The sequence below is a fragment of the Corvus brachyrhynchos genome, unplaced genomic scaffold (assembly GCF_000691975.1).
Source record: "Corvus brachyrhynchos isolate BGI_N302 unplaced genomic scaffold, ASM69197v1 scaffold70, whole genome shotgun sequence".
NCBI lineage: Eukaryota > Metazoa > Chordata > Aves > Passeriformes > Corvidae > Corvus > Corvus brachyrhynchos.
Genome location: NW_008236217.1, coordinates 9,706,820 through 9,733,523, shown reverse-complemented (window position 1 = coordinate 9,733,523; position 26,704 = coordinate 9,706,820). Strand labels below are relative to the sequence as shown.

Here is a 26,704-nt window from a genome sequence, read left to right as displayed (position 1 = left end):
GTCCTACACAGACAGAAGTAGGTCTTTAGTAGTCTATTTTTATGTACAGTTTATGTTACATAGATGATCTAAAAGGGTAGTGATGGACACACGCTGGACAAGGTTCTTCAAAGACACTGATGACACCACGTTAGGCAACTCTTCAAAGAGAGAGCCAGACTTCACAAACTTGATGGAGGTTGTGATACAAAATCCATTAAACATCACAGCTGTAATAGATTAATCTAAACAATTTCATTTAATTGGTCTGATCTTTAATATTGTACTTGATGTTACAAATAAATTATAACTTTGACATTTAATTTATAAAATTTTCATATTTCTTTGTAAAACCAGCAGTAGGTTTAAAATAAAAAGAGCTTTGTTGCGGCAGCGGCTTTCTTTAACTTGAACAAGATTGTAATTTTTTAAGAGCAGAGAAATGTGTAAACGTAAATATTCATGATTTTCTTCTGTACACATCTGTGTAAATTAGTTGATATAAATATAATTTACTATAGAAACATTTTTTGTTTGTTTATGCTACACACAGTTCTATGCTGGCATCACATACTAGTTGATTGAACTTTCAAAGTGAGATTTATTCCTTTTGCATTCTTACCCCCAGTATGTCCATTGCCAGCAGTGGACTTGATGTTCAGAGAATCAGACTCACAGTGTCAGAAATCTAAAATTAAACTTCAGTACAAGATTATAAAGAATCAAAAATTAATGTATTATTTTAGTATCATAATTGCCGGACACTTAAAGGCCATGATCCAAGACAACCAAAATCAATGACTGTTTTGCCATTGACTCAGCTGAAATTCACCCGCAGTTTCCAGTCACTGTAGATTCTCATTTTAGTTTTGCAATTTTATTACAGCATGAAGAGTTAAAAGTATGTAGTATCAGAGCTTCAGTGTGAGAAGTAAAGCCTCTAAGTCTTTCTGGGCCTCTTTATCCTGAAAGAAACAGACAACCATGCATCAACTTAGAGAGGATAAATCCCTTCATTTGCCTAATATGTGCCTATCCACATTTCTTTACTAACAACAGACATAACACACAACTGCAACAGCCACAAAATGTAAAGACTGCCTAGTAAGTTAATTTATCAGTGAACACAAAAATAAAGTTTGAACTGAAAACAAGAGCCAGATGGCAGCCCTCCCTTTACAGCTCTGTTAAAGCACTTAAAATGTTAGCCCACAAATAGTCTTCTCAGCAGACCAGTAAGCCCTTCAGCCTGGGATATAACTTTTATTGGTGTGCTTTGCATAAAGTATTGCCTTGCCTTATACCTGATGTAATCTTGCATCCCGACCACGTGCAGTTTTTCTATGCACATTTCTATCACATTCTGTGATGTTTGCTAATGATTTATTAGGCAACTAAGAAGAAAACATTGGGAAATGTAATTCATGACATAGGTTAGATTGTGGTTTCAGTGCATACAGCCAGACCTACCTGTAATAGCCACCATGGGCTGACTGCACCCTCAGTATCTTCCAGACTGAGCTCTGCCTATGCTACTGGGCTCACAGCAGAGTGCGGCCAGTGTGGGAGCAAGAGAAAAGTGACCTGCTGTGCTCAGAGCCAACACTACACTGTACTCCTAGGGCAGCAGGAAAAGGCTCCTCTTAGGCCAATGTGTTAAGTGCACAGTTTGCATGAGGATTTAAACCTATCCCAGGCCTAAAACTGTCTCACAGGTAAGCAGTGACATATGTTTTGGCTATTCCATGTATAACCTGCTTGGAAAGGGGCACATGAATATAAGCATGTAATCACGGAACAAAAACTCCATTATTCTACTTATTTTTAAAAGTCTCCTGGATATAATCTGCTTCCTTTAGCTGCTGCTGCAGAACTTCTAGCTTGCAAAATGCACCTTGGTTTAAAACCACATTTCTAAAATGTCAGCACCTCATACCTGCAGGCTTGTAAAGGTCCAAACACCCAACACATGCACCCAGGGATACTGAACAGTGCAAGTGAAAAGTACCTGCACATCACAGATTTTGCTAAGTATTTCTAATGACAGGGACCAGTAATAACAATACCACAGGATATTCTGAAAGAAAATACTGTAGACAGTCAGTGAAGTAATCACTAAATTTCAGGATCACTTCATTACCCAATCAACCAAAGAGCTGGAACAAAATACAGAACATTTTAGAATATATTTTATGGGTGAAAAAATTCCTGCTTCTCTTTATTTTGGTTAGCTGTCTATAATGTCATGGAGGAACAGAGAAGAATATTGAGATGATAGAAACCATATGCCAGACATGTCAAACTACATTATATTATTGGTCTGGATTAAGGCATTAATACATTAGCTGGACACTTCTCTTGGAGTTACTGCCTTACTCCCACTGGCAACAATACGCTAAACTATCTGCCTAATCATTTATCAGAGGCCTTAAAAGGCACACACTGCAAAGCCAGTAAGCTCTTGCCAAAATACTCTAACAGAAGGAAATGTCATACAGGACTGAGCACCCCTTAAACTCCACGTCACGACAGGCTGTCTGGAGAAACACGCTGTTGATTTCAACAAAAATTGAAAAACTCAAAATTTTCCCTTAATTCAGGGAAAATACACTCTTTTCTGTACTGACTGTGGTCAACTTGTGAAAATTATTCTAAACTCCGTTAAATAAAAAAAGTAAAAAGCCAGATATTGTCCCATGCTAATAAGAAATGCAGAAGTTTCATTGTATGTGGTTGTACTCTTATGACACTTTTCTAAGATGAAAATTATAAAGATGCAGGTTTTCTCATATCTGAAGAGTGTTCAGCATTTCATGGGTTGATGGGATTCTCTACTCATTTTGCAGGATACAGCATTTTAAAAATATATCTCAAAATTGTTTTGGATAATTGTCTCTCTCTTAAGAAGTAAAGGATTATATTGGGCAATGATCTTTACAAGTTGCAAAGGTCCAGAAAATATTGGGCAATCTTCCCTGAATCTTCCTCTGGGCTTAGGAAAAAGAACGGAACAAACCCATGATTGTTCTAAGAACTGTCTGGAGAAGAAACTGCAAACGTGCAAAGCATTCTACCTTTGGTTTGCCAGTTCTAAACAGGACTACAGCAGTAAAAGCAGGAATTATTGTTGCAAACTACTTAACGGGCTGCATTAATTGAGCCAGCAGCTTCCAGTCAATAAGAACAGATATGGCAAAAGCATTGAAAAAAATCAGTAATGGCATTAAAAACAAAGCTGAGAGTGATCAGTGAAGGGAACTATTATGTCACCTTTGGATAGAGTCCTTCCAGACCAAGAGGTGTGTCACGCTAAAAGGAGAGAGAAGCCACAACTCTGTTCAGTGTACCAGTTTCCAGTTTTAAGGGTGAAAACTCATTAATGCCCAAAGCTTGACTGCTAATGGAAAGACAAAGCCATAAATCCTGTCTTGGGCCAACTCTCCTCCTTGTTGATTTCTGGGTCTGTGGCTTTCTGAAAATGAACAATAAGGTCGGCTGCTTTTTTTTTTTTCAGACAGCAGGCTCTCCCTTTAGAGTGTGGCAAGCAGAAGGAGAGGTGCAAGTCATAGGAGGAACGCAATATACTTGCGTCAGTCCCATTTGTTCACCCTGAGGCTTAGTTCAGCACTGACTGAATACATAGCCAGTTTCAATCCTGTCTTTCTACTGTCAAGGCTTACATTTATTAAACACTCCTTATATCATTTTCAGAGTTGAATACGAGTTCAAAATGTTCTGCAAACTGCTACACAAAAGGTATTCAAATTACAGGGCCAGGGACTGCATTTTGCCTTATTCCTATTTTGTTGCTTTACTTTCGTGTTTCAACATTCGCAGGGGATATGCACAGGAAAAAAAGACCTGGGAGGCCAGGGACTGAACAAGGGGAGAGAGGGAATTGAAAACAAGAGCAAGAAGGAAGAGAGAGCTGGTGGGAAAAAGGGAATGTTGGCTTAACTGGAAGTAGTCCACATTTTGACAGTTCATTTCTGCTTAAAAAAATTTACTGATACATTTACACAGATAGTTACACATATAAATGTGCATGTAAAAATTAAATGGCAATTAAAGCCAAGACAGAAAGATAATGATTTTACCTTCCATCTCTGCTAATTATTTCCTTATGCACTAACACACTCAACCCAGGCACTGCACATGTGTGCACTTGTTGACAAAGTCCCAACTATCAACAGAGAATGATACACCCCCATGACCACAACCAAAATGGTTACACCAGCCAACGAAAACATAATTGTGTGCAACCACTGCCAAATCTCAAGCTGACATGCATCCTGTAGGGTTTCACTGAAGTCAGCAGAGCAGCATGGTATATTAAATGAGCTGGGCTGCAAGGGTGGTCCAAAGCTGTACTCTGATATGCAGTAACAGCAATGAGGTGCCGAGAGACACTCCTGCTTTTGGGTACAGCTGTATCATTCCCTCACAGCTCCAGGAGAAATCCTGGACTGTAACAGAAGAGACTCCCAAACATGCACAAGGATTGTTAGAGAGCAATAGCTCTTGTGGACAGTATAAATCATACAAAGCTAAATGCTATCATATCCCTTCTCGATTTTTGACAGACTCACAGATGGCGTGACTGTAGTGTGCACTAACAATTGTATAATACCATCAGTATTCTCCTTTGATACTGCAGTACAGCAATGCAATCATCCACATGCCACCTTCTATATGACTGCTGTCTGTACAAGATAGGGAATTCTATGTTCTTTCAGACTATCACTACCTTCCTCTGGGGATTAACTATAACTTCTCAAGGCTTTTAGGATAAAGGCAAGCACAGCTTTAAAATATGCAGCTGACAATAATTACACATTTTCAGATATTACTTCAAGTAGAGGGAAAAATACCCTTTCGCACCCAGAAGAATATGAATAAACAGTTCAACTCATTCAAAGACTACTGTTGAAAAATTACAAAACAGCAGAATACAATTTAGAATAGTGAATAGTCATGTAAAATTTTAATCCACTGGTTCTTTTCTAACTTGAAAGACTAAATTTCACCTATGATCTGGTTTTCTTTTACTATTGTACACTATGTGGAGCTTTTGGTGCTCAAGACATTCTCCTCTTTCTGTCCGGCTGCTGCCTCTCCCATGATGGGACCTAAAGCTTTTCTTTCTGCGCAGTCATTGCTGAAACATTGCTGCAACACGACTGCACCCAGTTACAGCCTCCTCACAAAGGTGCCCATCAAGGCTTTCCTTCACCCTGTATATTGCCTCCAAGACAATATATTTCAAAATCCCAGAAGTCTGACTACTCTACGAAAATTCAAAATAGGTTTTTGCAAATCCATTTTTGTAATTCTGCAGTGTACCACCGCCTCTGTGAATACTGCTCCCACTCTGCCCCTGCATCATCAGAATGCCAGCAGAGGAGACACACTCCACACTTTGGGGAACTGGCTGCTGACCAGTCTTGCTGGACTAAGAACTATGCTAAAACTGTGCTACCTTTGATAGGATGTTGAAACGAATACTGTGTGATAGTCAGTTTAATCATAAATATAATAAGCTTGGTATTTATCAGGATAGACTTCATCCTTACGTATGAAACCGTGACACTACAAAAAATATCTTCATCACTTTTCAGAATCAATTTCAGAGGGAAAGAAGAAATAAGTACACAATACAAACAAACCTTTTTTCAAGAACTTCAAAAACATGCAGATAGAAAATTGGTCTGATCACTAAGATAAAAATAGACTATTCTTTGAAGTGCAAAATAATGTAAAATATGGGCAGTCTCAAATTATTTTAGCAGCTCTTTAACAAATGTATCGTTTTCTCCTTGAATTTTAGTTTGAAATCTGATGTCTTTATGTTTTTTAAAAAGTGTATTCTCTGAGCTTGAAGCAGTCAGATCCATTGTATACAAACCCACTAATTAAGGAGTAGTTTTTTAAAGCATACTCAAAAAACATTTTAGCTTTGAGTTTGTGGTAGCTATTAGGAAGCTCTTGTTCAACTCCACAAACAGTGCTAGCAGAAAAACAATAGCCTAGAATTCAAAATGAACACAAATCTGAACACTTCCATTATTTTTCAATTGAAACACCATCAAATTTTGCTGGCCTTTTGGAGGACAGATGTGCAAAAAATCTAAAGCAACAAATATTCTCTGAAAAGAACGACATTTTTTATTGAGCTGAAGATGTTGTGAAAAGAAAACATTCTGGTCGATGAGAAAACAAAAACACTTTTATAAGATTAGCGCAAATTATTCACACTTTCAATTGGTAGTTTTTTTCAAAAACAGGTCATAATTTGTAACCTTCACTTTAAAAGCAAGAGTAAATTACTTTTTTCTCCTCAAAATCCTACTTAGAAGGGCAGATTACCATAGCAGCTTCAAATGAGATCTGTTGGAAATATCACAACAAGGTCTGCTCATACGACCAATCTATGTTGGCTGGAGTAGGTATTTCTTGGAAAATCTTGAAAAATCCAGATACACAAATGGTCTGTTGTAATAGAACAGCTAATGGGTGCTGAAGTATATAGCTGACCTCTCTCCCATCCCTCTGCAACTCCCACTTTTTTCCTTACAGACGATATTAAAAATGAAATTAATAGCCAGGGAGATCAATTATGGTGATGTAAAAAACGTGTAAGGAAATTGTATGAGCATGATTTCTTCTCAGCAGCTGCATTCTTGTGTAAACCTTCAGCCATTGTTGCTGCCTATTACTACATTTATCAACTCCTCCACAGATGTCACTGAGGCTGAAGCAGAGTCTTTAACAAGTCTCTGCTTCCTCCCATTCTACACCTGTAAGAAGTGAATGCCATAATCATCAATTTCTGTAATATCTAAATTTCTCTCACTTGTTAATTTCAACTCTGAGCTGCCATAATTTCTAATTACTGGGAAGAAGTGCCCAAAATCACCAACAATTTTGTAAAATACATTCTCAGCTTTAGGGAAGTTTTTATCTGCATTTTAAGTACAACTTTCAGCAACTCAGTGCAAATAGATTTCCTTTGCATTTTTCCCGCTTTGCTGTCTTCATCTCTTCCAAGACTACACTTTTTGTAACATAACTGCTGCTTTTCAGATTCATTATAAAACATGTAATAGAGACTAGAACCTTGAAATTTTAATCTCTTTCTCTGCTAGGCTATTACTTTCTTTGTGGTGAGCCTACCGGTCCAACAAGCACAGAGTTCACTCTCATGCTCATGCTCATGCTCATCTCCAGATACAAGAAAAAATAATTTCTTGACTATTATACTTTATAATCCTACATTGAGACTTGAAATTCTACAAGTTCCAGCCTTGAAATTTCCAACAATCTTTATTATAAACAAGAAATTAGTGTCTTATTTCCCTTACAAGCAAAGGACCACGTGTTTAACCAAACACACACACATTCGTTTTGTCTTTCTATACGCAAGACAGACACTTGTGCTTTCAAAATTAAATTACATTTTTGTCTTCAAATTTAAAAAAGTAATTTTGTTCTACCACAATAGTCCACCACATCTGGTTTCAACAACCCTTCATGTAGTCACACTCAGCAAGGCTTTGAGCACACTACAAAGTAATGAGTCTCAGTAAGGGTAATGCAACATTCACTAGATGAACAGAGCAGCTGTTAAGCACTTTACAATAACTCACAGCAGCCCTGAACATTAGGATCTCTTTTACTGAAGGGGCAAATGTTTCCCAGGACCCTGAGGTTATCCACCTGGGTAGCAACCAGAGAAAAACTGGACAATTTAATGTCCCATGCACCTCCAGCAGTGAAGTACCACTCCACCATATGACAGTATTTACGGCCAAGGAAGGATTGCATGATTCATTGGAAGTTTTTGTTTAGAGAGGATAGAGAAAGGTCTCTTAAGCTGCACTGTAATATCAGATTTGTTTTTCCAGATGTAATTTGAACCAAATCTAACATATTTCCTTTAAAAAAAAAAAAGCATAGACTGATAAGTTAGAAATGTGCCAAACTATTTCAAAAAACTGTCATGTATTTAAAAATCCTCCTGTAACTAAATTTACAGGACTCGCTCAATAAGAACTTTTTTCTTTTTTTATAATTTCTGTGTATCCTTTTTAAGATTCACAATAGGTTTGAAACAGGCTGTCTGATTTTTTTTTCTTTAACAAGAATTAGCTATGCTTGGAAGCCCCTTTACCCCTTGAATTAAAACATATTCTGTAAGTGGTAGAACAGAAGTGGATGCACAGAAGGGGTACTTTGATCTGATATAACATTCAAGACAAAAATAATATCACTTAAATCAAAATGCTACATGAAATGAATCCTAGAAAAAGGGTCAAAAAAGTGTCCTGAGTTACAGCAGCTGAGAATTTGACCTGAGGATTAAAATGAGCTATGGGCTACTTCACTGATGCCAAGCACCTCTGGTTCCCAGAAGTCATTGGAAACTGTGGATGCTCAGAAGCAATAAAAAGTAAACCACTGTCTATGATTATTTTTCTGCAAGATGATTTGTATCATGAAATACTATACATTTCCTCTTTGTGGCACCTTTCCAGCAACTTTGTCTCTCAGTCTGCTCCTGATTTTATGCCTTTATACAAATACATGTTTCTTAGTAGAAGCCAACATCTAAAAACAATAAAGGAATTCCCCTGCTTGAAGAAAGAGAAAACTCATGTGAGAAACTGTGATTACACTTGGGAATGATGGGTTTCACATGACTGTGACAAAATACCACACTGCTTACAACCTTGAGATCCTGTGCTGTGGCAAACAGAAAGAAATCCTCAGACTGCTGCTGACCTGTGCTTTTTTTTCAGACCACGAACCCCATCTTCTACAGGGCTGCAGTCAATTCAGGCACTTTATTAGCATCTGCTTATTACTGTCTCCCCAATGCCTCTTCAGTCTTATTACAGTCTCTTCCCTCTCTTAAACTAATCTCACTAGATGTTATTCCTACATACAGCTCCAAGTGAAGGAAACCACTTCACTTCCAACACGTTTTCCCAAAAATCAGCAACAGTCTTTCTGTAACACAATAACCAAAACAACATGTAATATTCAAATTCAGATGGGATTTGAGGTAACAGTCAGCAACAGCAGAGTTCATGTTGCAGATCTCCATTTCACAGTAATTTCTTTCAGCGTGCACTTGGGTTTTTTACCCTGTGCTGAGTGCTTGGTTGGTTTTTTTTTTTAATTGAATTACATACTACTGCCCTGATACCATATTTTTCTGGATTCTTTTTTTCTAAACTTAACTCAAAACACACCACAAGTAAACAAGACAAAGGAGACAAATCTGTGATATCTATAGAATTAGTCAAAACTGGAGTGGTCAAATCAACTTCTCCTCTTCAGACGGACAAAAGATTTTTGGGGCCCGTTTGATGCTCACTCTTCTGTTCACAGACCAGTAATTCTTATTCTCATCATCACCTTGCTTTCCAGAATACATACACCTATCCCTCAGACTGCTTCTGAATTCCTGCTCTCACCTCAGGGTTCCCTCTCCTTCTCAGGTCTGCTGATACCTCAGAAACGTGATGGGATATTAAACAGATAATTTGTAGCAGTCTTGTTCTGCCTATGCTCTGTAGTAGGCAAGCTGAAGGTATATTTTAACAGTAAGTAAAGAATAAAGCAGAATTAAATCATTGTTAATGTCATATCTGTATCAATACATATTTAAAGAAACACTGAACATAAGCAATGATTACTTAATTAATGATTGGTACATACTATAACTTGGGCCAAAAATTAGGCCACCCAGGAGCAGCGGCTGGTGAGGCACGCAGTGGTCTTTCTTCCCAGCAGGAACACTTGACATAAACATGTTAGTGCTCCGCACACAGCACTTATTGTCAGTCAAGTTACAGAGTTATTTAATGGTCTTTTTCCTTAACTTCAAAGAATTAAGTAGGAGGGGAGGAATCACCTCTCTCTCTCCATACCACATCTGCTGTGCTGAAAGGGGGTCCCTTAGGCTGACAAAGCTCAGGTTTGAACTTGTCATGCTCTAGGATGGTAAGATGTTTCCAGTCATAGGTCAGTCATGGGACTTGCTTCTACATGAGATCACACAGTGAACCTTCTTGCCATCACTTGGTTTATATTTGAGATATTAAACAACTTACAGTCTCTCAAATATTTGCTCTCTCTCTCTCCATACCACATCTGCTGTGCTGAAAGGGGGTCCCTTAGGCTGACAAAGCTCAGGTTTGAACTTGTCATGCTCTAGGATGGTAAGATGTTTCCAGTCATAGGTCAGTCATGGGACTTGCTTCTACATGAGATCACACAGTGAACCTTCTTGCCATCACTTGGTTTATATTTGAGATATTAAACAACTTACAGTCTCTCAAATATTTGCAGAAATTTTTTGTCCACATACCAAAAATGGGCTTCAAGAAGAATCTAGTAATCTCTTACAATGAACTATATTCCAGCAGATGTGACTTGAAGAACTGTGCCTCCTTAACTGCCCTGTGGTTGAAGACAAAGGCAATCTTGAATAACTCATCTGCCTCTGCTGTGGTTAACATACTGTCCTTGAGAAGAATCACAAACCAGAGGCTTTCAGAAACAGAGATAGAGACTGTAGGACAAAAAGTCCAGAGTGCTTTCAACCGAGGAAAATGTAGGTCTGGGGAAAATTTCAGCACAGCTAGAGTGACACACTCAATTGCTTATACTGAAGATGATCTAATGAAGTGGGTTAAACTACAAAGAGTACAATTCAATTTCTGATACAGACAAGTCTCTGACAGTTCCCTAAACAAAGATTTTTTTTAAAGCTGTTGATACAGACAACTGTAATGAGCCAACCTAGAGTGGAGGAAAAAGGAATGATCTGTGTTCAGAGGAAAAACTGAAACATTATGTTGTTACCAGCAGTGCAATAATGGATGCCAAAGACAAGAGAGCAGTCACAAGGGACAAGTTATCACTCTCAATACCCACCTCATTAGTAACTGAGAGAATTGACAGTGCAGAATCACAGTACTTCAGTGCATTGTTTTTCTGGCCAAGATCTTTATAGCACTGAGAAGAAAAAACATTTTGTTTCCAATCAGACCACTGTAAGAACACCAGAGTCTACAAATCATTATTTTTAAAAGAACTTGGTTACCTTTGCCAAATACACATAATTGCATTTGGAATATCCTGGATGCATTTCTTCTGCCTAAATAATAAAAAACAGGAGAGAAAATAGACATAAAACTTGTGTGATGAGATTTATGTGGTCTGCATAACATTTTTAGTAATGCAGTACATTTCCTCAAACATCAGATGGAATCATCCCTACTCTACGTAATGCAATTTGTTCAGTAGCACTTCAAAAAAAATCAAGAAAACAAGAAAATACAAAACTCAAACCCTAAACCAGGCACATGAGATGCTGATAGTGAACACATTAAAATGTTCTGTACTGCTTGCTCTCCTCTCTCCCTTAGTGCTCTGTAAAGATCTTGGGTCATTCCGTACAAGATCTATTGGATTAATTCACTTACATGGTAGGTTTGAAGATACTACTGTCTCTAGATCATGAATATTTATTTCCTCATCAAAGAAATAAGAAAGCAACCAACCATTCACACTTCATGTAATGAGTAAAGGACTGTGTTTATCAATTTTACAACTATTTCTCTTCCACAGACTCTTATCTTCTAACTCTGGGTTCACCTCTCTTTCCAAAGTATCATCTTCTGAAAAGTTCAGGTCATTAAAAAAATTCAAGAACGTCTTTTTTTTAAAACACATCAAAGACAAAAAAGCTTGCAAGATGAATAAAACCCTTACTAATTATCTACTAATGAAGAAGCAGCTTTTAATCAAAAAACTTTTTCCCCTTTTTGGAGGGAAAAACTACATCAGTGAGATTTATAGTAGCTGTAATCCTTGGACCAAAACAACGCTGCTTTCACCACAACTGTGTAGAATCAAACAACTGAAAAAGAAACCCAAACAGTTGTCTTTTAGACAGTAATTTGATTTTTGTTGCTGAAGATGACTTAAAACCACAGTCACTCTGCAGCCTACCACAAAATGCCCTGAAGCTAAAGCGAATGTTTGAAATTATTTCTAGCACTTCTGGAATGTGACCTTCAAGATAAAATCTCCTAAACTGGGAAGATGGTAATGTATTGTACTGTCCAAAATTCAGGAGATCATTCAATCTTTAAATAGACTAAGAACACAGAAAACAAACACTCTTGATAGTGAAGAAAATCTGCCTGTCCTATTTCTTTGAAAAACTTTCTGAAAGTAATTGTAGTGATAGTAGGTTATGCTTTGAATCCAGTCAAGTGAAAAACTTGTATACTTGTATGCTGTTGAGCTCCAGAAGTAGAAATGGTTCATGTGGAAGGCACTGAAAGATAGATTTATTTTATTCATGTGGTGTTTTGTCGTAACCGTGTTCAAGTAGAATGCCCAGAAACATGGACTTATATGACAGAGCTTTCTTCTCTACTTCACTACAAAGGCAATTTCATCTCCACAATTATGAAGGGCTTCTACTGAAATGCAACGGAAAAGAAGTTTCAGATCAGAAAAAGAGAAGCATCACAATGTCAAAGTTTTCCTTGCCTATGTTAACGCTCTTGCAGAAACAGGCAAATCAGCAACTATCACTATGGTTCATTTGTCTCAAAAGCATATGTAGCTAATCTACAACCATATCACACTCAATTCAATACCTATTAACCAGGGCAATTCATTGGAGAATTTCCTGAAACTAAATAAAGAAAAGAAAGGTGCTAACCACTCATGTCCAAACTAATTTTAAAACTGAAAAGAAAAACATATTTTAATAGAGAGCTCAGTGGTGTTTAGAAAAGCCCCGAATTTATAGCTACTGAACATAGTCTGTTGAACAGACATCTTGACAATATTCACATATAACAGCTGGTAAGCAGCAATACAGGAAAACCCTTGGCTAGGACTCACCTTGAGGAAATTCTGCAATGCTTCTTCTACTGTTGAAGTTGGTGGAGTCCCAAAGAGAGCAGCAGCTACTTTCTTTTCAATCCAAGACAACTGAGCTACCTAGAATTAAAAAAAAATGAATTTTAAAGTCCGATTTCTTTAGAGTTCCTTCTCAGTTTTGCAGTAAATACTGTCTTTCACATTGTACTGCTTACACAATATATTTTGGAATAGAACCGGTAAAGGAATGCTTTATAGTCCCAGTTTGGCCAGCCCAAAGCAGTCCTTTGGATTTTAGAGTCGTATGACCAAACACCAACATCCTGAATATAAGATTATTCCCATGTTCAAAGTACATTTTAGGTTTCATAGCACCTTGCCTTTTTTAAAAGCCTAAGTCTAGAAATAGTGCTTGAAACCTACTAAGGTTTTCATGAGATAGACAGCTTTGCATGACAATCTATGCACTTGACTACTTTCCTACATTATGAAAAGCTGTTGCTGCAGTAAAAATGTGTGTCTTTGGAGGTTGTATAACAAGTTCATTTATTACACAGAAGCTGGTGACAACCGCTGTTAAGAAATAGGCTTCATTTTTAGCTTTTCCAATCTGACAAATAACACTTGCCAATGACCTCTTCTCATTACAGGAAGATGAGCTGTTATAAAAGGACTTCAGGGAACTGTCATATTGCCACACAATGCATATGACTTCTTCCCTTACATACACTGACACCTGACAGAAACTGCTTTGGTTGCTGCCATAAGGTATTTGGCTCTATCACCCAACCCTCACAACTCTAGCAAAGGATGCAGTTGCTAAGAAATGCCACATGAAAGAGCATGTTTAAACGGAGAAGTGAAGCCACTTTCCTTCGGACACTTCTACCACATCTGTAAAGAAAAGTCAGGACTTTTTTTCTTCACATCAGTATTTGAGCCACAGCACTGATGGCTCCTGTCATAGAACAGATAAGTCAAAAAATGGTAAAAACCAAGATTCTGTATTGTCTGGCCTGATCTATGCTGAAGCAACACAGAGAAGAGATACACAGAGGCAAAGAAAGAGAGCCTCTCATCAGAATCACATAAGGACATCTATTTTTCAAAAGGAGCTGCAATTCAAATAACAGACTTCAGCCTTGAAGTAAAGTCTGTCCTACTGCTATAAAATTTTAAATGGTTTTGGATGGTTTTAGATTATTCCTGCTTTATTCCCTTGCTTCTCAATATCTGCAGGGCTGTCGCTGCTCCCCCTACCAGCTCCACCTATATCCAGCAATTATCCAGTTAATAACTGTAAAATACGAGAATCTCATAACTATCCACAGCTACCAACCAGAATGCTTCCCCTTTGAACAGAAATCAGGTTCTATCTACTTCTTGTTGCAAACTGCCCTAAAAATACCATTGCAAAGACTAGAAACACAGGTCAGCACACAACAGGAAAATGCATAGGATCATGTTTTCTCATCTGGTCCCAATGTCTCGAGCTACACAAGAGCAACATTGCGTGGAGACAGAAGGCATCCTGGTCAAGTCTTGCCAGCTGCTCAGCAGGGTCCCAACGCCTTTGTTACATTGGTTACATGTTGTCAGTAAGCGTCTCACACAAAAGCACTAAAAATTATAACCCAGGGAGAAACAATATTACAAAAATAAAGCTTGTGTTTTCATTCTCTCTCATGTATCTCACTCTTGAAGCTTCTTCTAAGAACATAAAGTGTTTTTTACAAAAGCTCTCCAGCAATCATGGAGTTCTCACTCATTGAAGCAACAAGGTTTTGTTGCCCCTGCAGTGCTTTCCTGCTGTGTTACAAACTGCAGCATGCTGCTTAAAACTTCTAAGTGTAGGTATGTATATAATATCCTTCCCCATTTCATTTCCCTCACTGTTGTATAGTTTCTGAGATATATTCTGCAAGAGTTATTAAAAGAATTTTTGCAAAAGTGCTGTTTTCTTCACGCCAATCTGCTGTTGCCATGTTCTCTCTTCTTTTGGAAGAGGAACGGGATTTCTACAGTTCTTGGTCCATCACATGAAGGGGGAGGAAGAGATGGGGTAAAAATAAAGGGAATGTATTACACTGTTCTCTGCAAGAGCACACAACACCCTGGAGATACACACTGCGTAGATACAATTACCACACTCATGTCTGCTGTTATGCAATAGTGAAGAAACAAAATTGCAGTTTTTCCATGAGGAGTTATAATTAACTATTGGAAACACAAGTTCTTCCTGGCAGTTACTTTATTTTCTTATGAGATTTAATCAGAACTGATTTACTGAGGTTTCAGTCTTTATTTTGTCTGGCTTGGGTGCTGCTTTGCACTACTCAAACTTTTAAAAAGCCCAAACATACATGCAGTTGGCCATTTTTATTTCACAAATCCCACCAAGCTAAAACAATGTTTAAAAGTGAAATGCATGTAAGCACATTTCACACAAAACCACCTGCACTGAAAGGAGGTTGTAGCGAGGTGGGGGTCGGTCTCTTCTCCCAGGTAGCAAATGACGGGACCATAGGAAATGGCACCGAGGGGAGGTTTGGATTGCATCTTAGGAAAATTTCCTTTACTCAAAGGGTGGTCGGGCAGTGGAACAGGCTGCCCAGGGAAGTGATATAATCACCTCCCTGCAAGTGTTCAAAGGCATGTGGGTGTGGCACTTGGGGACATGGGTTAGCAGTGAACAGGGCAGTGCTGGGTTAACAGCTGGACTTGATCTTAAAGAGGTCTTTTCCAACCTTAATGATTCTAATGATGCTATGGCAGCAGTGAGGGTTTTTCTTATGTGCACTCTATCCAGCATTATACTTTGTGACTATTCCAGAGACAGTCTGAGAGTTCTGTGATGTTTTCAGCAGTCAGACTTATATGCCACTAGCTTGATGAATTTGTTGCAGGAACTCTAGCCCTCCATATATGACGTGCCTAGTTTACACAAGTTGTCCAGGTTCCTCGCGTGGTCAATACAGAGAGAGAGGTACTCCCATCAGGCAATTCCTCTTCACCTACATTATCCTGGGATGAACACTCCTGTTTTTCTTTTCTTCCTTTCCTTCAACTACAAAAGGAGCACAGACCCTGGGGATAGCTAGAGACAGGTGAGGTGAATTCCATCACAACAGCTTAACTGAGCCTTAACAACAGCCCCACCTGAGTCTGTCTGCACCCCCCTATGACTGAGGTAGGACAAATGGAAAAGAGTTGTTATATGCAATACACAAAATTGTGTCCCAGAGCAACAGTGATGAACAGGAAATTATATCCCTTCCCTAAATGCACTTAAACACAGTTTTTAATTTGAAATAACTTTATTTGAGTAAATCTTATGCCATGTTCAATGAAATGGAAACATCATTCCTACTATACCAAGTTATTAATCATTCTCTGTCTGTGAGCAAGCATGGAGAATGGAACCCCCGGTGTAACATGCTCTAGTGTAGTGCAGAATTGACTGCTACACTCAAGGTTACTCCAATAGTGCAAAGTGTATCTGGAGGTCCATACAAAATCGAGTATAAATGGAGTGTCAACTTCAGCAGAACCATGCTTTCACTTAGTGCATGTTCCAAGAGGGGTAGAGTACAGCAGGTAATAAAGAAAACAGCTACTGTAGCAAGTAATAGCTACAACAACAACAAAATTAAGGAATGAAGATTGGTTTTGCCCTACATGATTTCCAAATGTTAAGTGAGTTTTGGTTTTTTCAGTCTCCTAAACCCTGATGACAGTCCTGCCAGAAGCCTAAAAGTTCACAGAAGCACTGCAAGGAACACCATGTTTCCACAGAATATCAGGTTTTAATGTACTGGGTCACTCAAGAAACATGGCTCCCCAGCTGTCATGCATAAGGAGAGCAAGTCCCACCCACCCAAGAGCAACAAAGGCCTGAGGAACCATCAGCCAACTTCTGATCTTCCTTAGAACTGGAGGGGAGGGGGTCATCATGACAGTCTGGCCTTTGCCAAGGAGAGGAGGCCACTCTACAGTATCCCAAAGCAAATAAAGATGCTTGTCTCAACCAACCTCTCCTGCAGATCTGTCAAAGAACAAGCTGTCATCCATTTATTCTACCCAAATCTCTGTTATATCCAGAGATGGAAGGAAGGCACTCCCAGAGTTAAACTACAGCTGAACATAAAGTTCATACTCAGCACTCTCCCATCAGGCCTCTTGTATCTCTGACAGCCAAGGCAAGAAATATGGTTCTCCCCTAAATCCTGGGAAAATGGATTTCATAATATCCCCTTCTCTTCCTTAGCCTAGGATCAGCAAAAATCTTATATATATACTGAAACACTGGCTGGATTTTTGTCTTCTGTTTGTTTTTTATGAGAAGCAAACCCTGCCCACTGACAGCTCCTTTCAAATTCCAGGATGTTGGTATGAAGGAAACTAACCCGCTTGGATTGAAAAATCATCCAGGGTTGACTTTCAGCCCTAAAGGACATCCTCTTGCACTGTTTCCTTGCTAATAGCTCACTGAAGACATATCAGACAATTGTCTTCCATAAAGGCAAATCACACCATGGATCCAGCTTCAGTAAAATATTAATGGCACCTAATTATATATCCCCAGAGAGTTTATTTTTCTTTTTCATTAAAATATACTAATGTAAAATTGTATTAAATCATTTTGCAATGTTTTGACTTCTGGAAGAGATTGAGTAACTGGACACCAATTTTGAAATACTGTCTTCCAACAAAAATATTCTCTTTCTTGCCAGCTGAGGAACCAGGACAATCTGCACAGGCATTTAGGTATTTATCCAACTTGAACTGGGCTTATCAGTACAGGAAGCCCACTTAGAGAGCACACAAAGGACCTGGATCAATTTGTTCCCTGATGTAACCCAAACAGATACTGGGATACACCAGAGACAAATCCAAAACATGGCATGTAACCTGCAAAAAGAAAATCCCAAGAGATCTAATTTTTAACACCCTACTAGCATTTAGCAGGGACTCTGATCCAGTTTCACAAGTACATGCTAGCTGTTCTGTACCTGTCCTGTAATGGCAAGTAGATATAAGTCTTAACTAGATGGTTTTATAAGCTATTTGAAACATTAAAACACTTTAAAAAACACCCATAAACATACAATTGTAAAGAATTATCAGATAATTGTGCCCAAAACTGTAAGGAAATAAAACTTATTCCTATACACCATGCACCACAGATCCATTCACTTCTTGTATACATAACAGATCTCACAGGCAAAATTTTGCCCATCATGACGTCTATGAAATGACTGGTGAAAATCTTGCCTACCTGATTGTGATACCAGAAGTATTTTTCTAACAGAGCTGAGATGATTCTGTGATCCTCCTCGTTTGTACAGCTCTACTGACTTTATAATGGTAAGAGACATAAGAAACAGCAAAAACTGATTTTTAGGCAAGGTGGTACACAACTGTCACTAGCTCTGCATCACAGACAAACCCCAGCTGCCGTGAGGCAGCAAAAACCCAGCTCATCCTTTCCACTGGAAGGTTCTGTGACACCTTGCATCAGCGTCATTTCTGGCCCAGCAAGAAAAACTGATGAGCAAGAAACTTGGCAGCGCTGTACCCCTGCTCCTTGCAAAGGACTGTGCTACACTGAGGAAGGTGAAAAATGGCAGTCAGGTCAAATTCTAGCAAAACTCCACAAATTAAACAGCTTTTACTAGTGCAGCATGCAGTCTCTGCAAATACATCTCAGTCTTCAATAAACCTGCATTTGCCTCCACTGGTTTAGGGGTGACAGGCTTGACAGTTGGACTTGATGATCTTGAAGGTCTCTTCCAACCTTGATGATTCTATGATTCGATACTTTTTACTTCAAAGTCTTTTCAATGGACTTTTATTTGTGAAAATGAACTGTAACCTTGAGTTACACTTGAAGCATCCCCATTTACAGTATCTTATGCAATTCCTTTTTTTCAGTTTGTCATCCAAAAAACCTATGCTAGACAATAGTAATAAGATCCCCTAACATTAAATCAGGAGTGAATGGGAAATATCTGACTATACTAGGAAGACTTAAGTACATGAAATTTCACAAAACTGTTATCAAAGCCTATAAAATATCAGAAACTTGTTATCTTTTTTAACTAGACTGCTTCAGTAAATGAGTATGCGACCAAAATTAGACAAAAATACCCTTGGGACCAATACCTATGAAAGAACAAATATTGCAGCCAATCCTAACTTGATCCCAAAGTCAGCTAGGCTAAATGTAAAAACTAACCTTCTTGCCTGAATCATCCCTTTTTCCTCTTTAATTTTCTCACCCTGGACAACACAGCCTTCCCAACCTCAACAACAGTGAGACTGAACATTAAAAACAGAGCATCTAAGAGGAGCATTATCACTCCATCTACAGCTACAGGTATAGACAAGTGACAAAGGAATTTTTCAACACTCCGTCATAATCTCTATGACGAAGTATTTGGAAGCAATGCCACAGTCAAGAGTCTTCTTTTGGGATAACTCCCACAGCATGAAACTTCACAGCCTCCAGAATGGGAGCAAGGAATTTGGCACATCTTCCACAAGCTCCTATGACTACCTATATCACGTGCATGGCCAAAACCTGTGTTAGTGGATCAGCACAGAAACCAACTCACTCTGCTAAAACTAGTGAGGATATTACCAATCTCACCAGCTAGGGTTAAAAACTAGTATTGCCTCAAAACGAATGTTTCCAAATGACCTCATCCTGCTACTGAAAGTGTGCAAAACCAGTAAGATTTAAGAGCTGACAGCCACAGAAGTTGAAACAAGATGTTATTCAGTCCTATACTTGCATTTATTTAGAGTACGAAAATCTGTTCTATGTGTTTCAGGTTACTATTTTGTCATGGCTGTCACAGAAGGCAAGAATTAAAAAAAAAAGAAGAAAAATAGAAATCTGAAATCAATCCTTACATATTTCAGTGGCTACATCTGTTTAGGTAGATTGTTTTACTTAAATAAATGCAGGTCAGGTCATAACCTAAAGCAAATGCTAATCTGTGGTTTCAATGTTTAGTCAGGAAGCCCTGCATAGATGTTGCAAGCATGGAATATGAATTTGTAACAATACAGTACAACAAACCACACGTATTACTCAGTCAGGAAGTGGTGATTATCATGAAAACAAAACAAGAGTAAAATAAAAAGTGCAATAAGAACAAAGTGAGGTAGACTGAGATTGTGTGTTTCCAAAAAGCAGCAGCTCACATAAGAAATAAGCCATGAAAAACATCTGGGAGTATTTGGTATAAATGGAAGCTGCAGTTAGCTGTTGGACACAGCACACTATAAAAGTGTTTAAGGAATCATTGGTGAGAGAGATGCTTCTCAGAGGCAGGACAGCAAGCATACTGCAGGACCATCTCCAGCAACTTATTTTTGCATAGCTAATGCTCATATTCAAGAATACACTGTGACAAAAAGCAAAATGCCAAGTTCCTTGAAAAAGCTGGTGTCATTCCTTATTCAAATCAACAGAGAAAATATATGGTTGCTGAAAGCTCTTTGAAAGTTAAATATATGAACTGAAAAAACTGCTGAAAGATTGCTTTGCATTAAGTCTTGTTGCAGATAAAGACAAAGTCTGCAATGTGTCACAGCAACTCCTTCTTTCCAGTTTGCAGGCACTTTGTAGTGACTCGCACTGGAAGTATCTGAAAGAAAAAAGCTTGGCTGGAATTCACTGTGCATTAGCAGTTATTATTCTGAGAAGATTCACAGTGATCTTTTACAGCATAGACTATGCAAGAATGTTTTCTTCCAACAAAAGATTCCTCACAGCACTAGAGATGAACCAGTAAGGATAGCCAGCTGAGCCCTCAAAGATGTGGATTACCAACAAGACAATTCTCTTATGAAAGCACAATTTTTCTAAAAAATTGATTACCAGCTAATCTGTAAACCAATTATTTTATATTTTCATATGTGAGTACTTATCACTATGTAATCTACTACAATCTAATAAAATCCTTATAATATATAAACAAAAATATATAACTAAAACAATCTTTAAAAGCACCTGTTGTATTGGCATGACACAAATTGCATCTCTTGCAAAACTCATTGGTGAATTACAGATTTTTATGCATGAGTATGTTTTGGACATTCCCTTGGAATTTACCAAGCCAGTATGGTAGCCTTGCTGCCACAGACATAATCCTACAGCATGTAAGTGCCTTTAAGTTATGGATGGGGAATAAAGCTACCAAAAGCTTCACCCAGAAAGTTTGTGGCAGAACAAAGGAGTGAAATCAAAAGGTCATCCTTCCTCCCTTCCAAATATCAGTTACTTTTCATTCATTCATTTAGATAAAAAACCTGAACACAACAATGAGGGTCATACAAGCACAGCTTACCTACCTACACTGCAGGAATGGTCAGCTGTGAGCATCATGCATCCAGCAGTTAATTCGGGATATGTAAATGTCTGCTTCCTTTAGCTCAAAACATCTACTTAAATAAACACCTACTTTGTCTTAGTCACACTACTTAATAATCATTTTTTAGTATACTCAATTCACATGTTAGATAAATAAAATACAACTTACTGAATAGCACCATCTTCCATTTAGGTAATATAAAAAGGGATCTTGAGGCTTAAGTTCAATTGCCTTGTCTAGGTGCTCCTATTGGAAAGAAAATCAGTATCACTTTAGATGTTTGTTTGGCAAGTGTGTTTACATTCTAAGAAGTTTGCTGCAAGTCAGAAACAAATTCAGAAATTCTCTTCTGCTGCAATTGCCTTCTAACAACCTAAAAATATTTTAACTAGCAAATCCCTTCCTCATGGAGGGAAAGCAGAAAATTATTTAGCAACATTGCACACAATGCAAGAAGGCATACTGTATTTAGAACATGACTAAACAGCTCTAAAGTTCAGTCAAATAATTCAAGAACTTTTGTCTTAAAAAGGCAACAACTTCAATTAATTTCATTTACAGTTAATATTAGGAAACTGTCACAGATCAAATCAGTGAGGAAGCAACTACTCTTGAATATATCTTACATGCCAGCACCCACCACTGAAGCATAGTTCCTTCCACCTTGGAATGTGACTGCCCCAATGAAATGGTACTTGACACAATCAACTGTTACTATAATGTGAAATTCAGAAAGTAAAATGGTTCTGTTTATAGTGAAACTTCAAAACCTAGAAAGTATCTAATGAGGTCCTTTTTCCGAAACCACTTTCATTTCACGTCATGAGTACCTTTATTTCTCTCTTTAATTTACCAAAGCAAGCTCTTAATGTTCAACGTGAGTTTGAAGAAAAAATAAATCTGTTATTTCACCACTACCATTTGCCTCTCAAAATAAATTTAATTCGAACATTTCTTTTTTCCTTCCACGTATCTGTCTTTATAATTAAGCCAGTCACAAAAATATCTGAGTTACACAGATAAAAGAGACTATTATAATATATCCACAAACTATTCAGATAGGAGCTATGTTTTCATACTACTGTTTTCCCAAATCATTTCAGGATTTACTTTTGAGGAGTAAAACTTCCCTGAAATGGCCACTGGTCACACCATGGACTCTTTTAAAACTCCATCCTTAAACAGCTGCAGCACTTGTGTTATTTGTCATTTTCCCTTCGTTCCCAGCTTGTCCCAGTGCTTGGGGCTTAGTTCGCTTGGCACGGCTCACATGTAATTAATGCTCTCTCACAGGAAAGCTCCGCCACACTCCAAGTCCTAACACGGACATGATGTGAGAGGAACCCATCCCAGGCATTCCCCAGGAACTGGAACATGTCTGTTGCCTCTCACTGTCACCCAGAAAGGGGGGACGCCAGCTTGAGGGCAAGGGATGGATGGAAAGTGTCTAAGCAATGTTGAGGACAAGGAGGGGGAGAGCAGCACATGTAACACAAACAGCTAACTCTAAAAAACACAGTTACCTTTGAAGGGACAGGGTTAAAACGAACGTTACTTAAGGGTGACATGAAGGATGATTGCAGAACTGTGTTAGTTCATCACTTACTATTTCATATGTTTTGATTTTCTAAACAGAATTGATATTCCCTTTCCTCCCCACTTTGACTACAAAGGAAACCAGAAATCTTAATGCTGTTCCCAGAATCCTACCTCAATTCTTGTATTTTGCAAGCGTATAATCTATTTGCATACATAATAATGTTTTCGATTTAATTCAGCACCAAAATAGACCTGTGAGGCTGAATTACTCGGTTGGAAAAACCTGTCTTTGACACTATATAAGGAAATAACTTAAAGGAATAGCTTAAAAAAACCCAACCCCAAATCCTACAAAAACATACCTTAAAGAGATAACCATTCCTGATTTTGTTTTGTACACTTTCAAACTGAGACATATAGCCACACATAATTGCAAACCTGAGAGGGGAAAAGAAAAACACACACACATGCTTTTTATGATTTAAATAAACCTTTGAATCAAATAACAAAATATTTCAATACCTAATGCACACATTTACACCTGTTTTTTTTCCATCTGGATGGCTGTATGGAAGTTTGGCATGAGTTATACATATTCAGGAACAACAAAAACACAAAACAAAACAAAACAATGGAAACAAGAAGTTTAAATGATACTATTTGGGTTGTCAGTTAAGTGAAAAAAACAGGTATCTCCTCCAAAATTCCAGCCATTTAGTTCAGAGTGTGACTCTTCCAGACTGGCTCTACCATTGACAGCAGTTTATCTCGACACATTGTGCTCCGCAGTGCACTGGTAACCTGAGCACCATCAGCTGCAGAACCTCATCCAAGAAGGCAAATGCTTGGGGTGTGCTCAGTGGGAAGCTGTACACACCTCAGAAATATTCACAGTTGTCTTCTACCCTTCTCAAGCACCTCAGTGCATTCCCACTTCTGAAGTTATTCTAATGTCTTTAAAATTATTTAAAAACATACACACACATTCTGGTCTAACAGGATCACTACTGCTATTACTAGATGCCTATTGCTAAGATCATTATTATTTCTATTATTATGACTATGATTACCAAAAACTGGGAACACTGAGTGATAAAAGAAATGTGAGCTAATTTCTATAAAATATTTGTATTGTTAAGCAGATGTAAGTGAAAATATTTTCACAGGTAAACCTATAAAGATTCAGATCTCCTAACCAAACCTAGTATCTTATTGACACTCAACCTAAATTGCTATTGCTTTCTTCTTATTTCTTCAACAGTTACAGAACCTCTATGCATAAGGAATCTCTTGCACAGATACCACCTGTAGTGTCCTTGGGCCTATTTTCATTGGTATTAGGACAACTTAGCACTTCTGTATAAAACTAACAGAACCACCAAAGAAACAGCTAAGCAGCAAAACCTCATATAGATTATTTTTCTATTATTTTTCAGAATTTTGCTTTTTTATCAAATATTTTACAATGCAACACCAAATGAAAATAAAAAATAATCTTAAAAGAGGGAAATCAAGTTGAAGTCCAGAGGAAATATGAATTATGCAAGAAGCTTATTGAGTTAATTATGGTAACAGAACCACAATCTGTATGGCACATAGCTTTTAAGCACTACTAAACACCAGCTTTCTTGAATTTCTTTATATAATGTAATTATTCAAGCTCCAGTGAATCCTCATTAAGATGTCATTGCTAACACAACTCAAGAAATTATTTTATTGCTTACAGTTATACCTAATGGTTTTAAGTTAGAAATGCTCATGGTATAGGTCGTTGCATTTTTTGGTCAGTAAGTGTTCCCAGGTAAGGTAGGGAGCCAGCAGAACAACAGCAGTTGAGTTTGTAAGAGCTCCAGACAGACTGTCAAACACTGTTGAGCAGGATGTATGCTGTGACCGATGTGCACTGGACAAAATCCAGCTAATGGCAGCACTACTGCTGACAGAGCTGCAGTGGGAGTGCATTTCGTATGGGAATGAGCTACAGCTGAGGGAAAAGGCAAGGGGTGGGGGTCAGGAAAGTTCAGGTATTTAGAAAGAGGGGGAAGGTAGTGAAAACTTTATTAGGGTCAAGTAACTCAGGCAACATTGCCCCTATTCCCTTCGCTCATTAAGTGCTAATCAGATAAACTCAGCATACCATAGCTAAACGGATTGCTGCTACAAAAGAAAACAATGAAAAGCGAACAAGCTAATCCAGCATCTTGCAGTATTTCCCTGTCTGTGCGTGACAAGAAAGAGGGCCTTAGTTTAAACTAGTTCAAAGAAAAGCTTCTACTTACAGCTAAAATCTCTTGGGAGGGAAATCCCAATAAAAGTTTCAACAAATTAGAGGGAAGCTAGCCCACTAACTTTAAATACCCATTATTTTTCCAAGGAAAAAATAAAAATCTCTTTCATGCATTTATTGGGGATTTTAGGGGGTTTTGGATTTTTTTGTTTTGTTTTGGTTTTTTTTCAATTTTATACTTTTGAAATGGGCTAGACAGCCAATTGATATAAATTAATTATTTCATTTTTGAAGTTCTATGTCATTTTGGATATTCATTTCATTTCTAAAAAATCCCCGAAACCAAACAAATCAAAAAAAGTGTCCTTTTTTTCCTGAAAAGAATTTTTAGACATTTTAAATAATTTTCAAAGAGTTTAAAACACAAAAGAAACTTTTATTTTCAATGGTGCAAAGGGTAATGTTAATCATTGAATGGTTTAGGCTGGAAGAGGCCTTAATGATCATAGAGTTACAACCACCCTGCTGTGGGCAGGGACACCTTCCACTAGACCAGATTGCTCAGAGCCCCATCCAGCCTGGCCTTGAATACTTCCAGGGATGCCCATTCTCTGGGCAATCTGTTCCAGTGCCTCACCACTCTCATGGTGAAGAAAATGACCACAGAAAACGATGCAGGGAGCAACTAGAAGTGCTTCCATCTGGTTCATGTTACTCCTTCTGCGGGCTGGTCGCAGCCCCGGCGCTCCCTGGTCACCTACCCCATCTCGTGGTGATAGGAGGAATACTAAAAAGATTATCACACAACAAAGCACAAATATCTAATGAAACAGGTAAAAAGCACACGTCTCTTAGCAGAGCAAGCGATACTGGTTCTCTGCACAACCATTGCCTCCCTCACACCCTTTGAACATCACAGTACTGCTTACAGAGCCTTCACAGAGAAAAATAAAGAGGAAATCGTATCAGTGAAGAGTTGCCCGGAATGACCTATTTGCTGAGCTAATGTGATTCCTGGGTGATGTAAAAAAACCAGCCCCAGACACATTAGTCTAAATAAACACAACAATAATTACCTCAGTAAGACAGATACAGTACTTCAGTTGGTGTAAAAAAAATGCTATTCCCAGATGGAAGAAAAGTTATTGAACACAGTGTAGAGGCGTATGATTAATCACCACAATTAACAAACCTTTAATAAGCACGAACACAATCAAACAAACTCAATATAATAGGTCAGTGCCATGTTCCTTTGTTGCAAATAATGTCCTGAAACTCAGACTTGCAAGAAACTAGTCGACAGAGATGGATGCCAAGTACCAACATAGCCCTCAAGCAGAAGGCCCTGATCAAAGTGAATTAACATTTTCCCTTCTGGTGCTACAGAATTTCTATGTGTATTCATGCCAGGCAAAACTGCAACTGCATACCTTACCTATTGCAAAAAGAAGAGCAGCAGGCTGATCCAATAATTTTATCAAGTCAATTTGAATTTTAACATCAAAAATTATACCAACACCTAAGACTCTGTCAACCACAGCTTATTCTACATGAGACAGATTTAAAGAAAAGATTTTGAATCCTCAAATGAAGATTAAGCCCCACTAGAGCATTTAAATACAGCATTATTTGCCTTTTCCTTGATAAATTTCACATGGCCAAA

General features: G+C 38.1%; 1 protein-coding gene across 2 annotated transcripts in view; it reads right to left on the bottom strand.

Moving 5' to 3' along the window:
- Nucleotides 1–215: 215 nt before the first annotated feature.
- RMDN2 (regulator of microtubule dynamics 2) overlaps nt 216–26,704 on the bottom strand; it is a 51,873-nt gene continuing 25,384 nt past the window's right edge. Inside the window, exons 6-11 of one of the 2 annotated variants that reach the window (XM_008643413.2) lie at nt 23,177–23,252; nt 21,444–21,521; nt 12,913–13,011; nt 11,093–11,146; nt 10,924–11,004; nt 216–944 (exon numbers count right to left, since the gene is read on the bottom strand). In XM_008643413.2, coding sequence (XP_008641635.2) covers nt 891–944; nt 10,924–11,004; nt 11,093–11,146; nt 12,913–13,011; nt 21,444–21,521; nt 23,177–23,252 — 442 coding nt within the window. In that variant the 3' untranslated portion in view covers nt 216–890. Of the gene's footprint in view, nt 945–10,143; nt 10,447–10,923; nt 11,005–11,092; nt 11,147–12,912; nt 13,012–21,443; nt 21,522–23,176; nt 23,253–26,704 lie in introns of those variants that run through there. The other variant, XM_017746552.1, reaches the window with a different exon arrangement.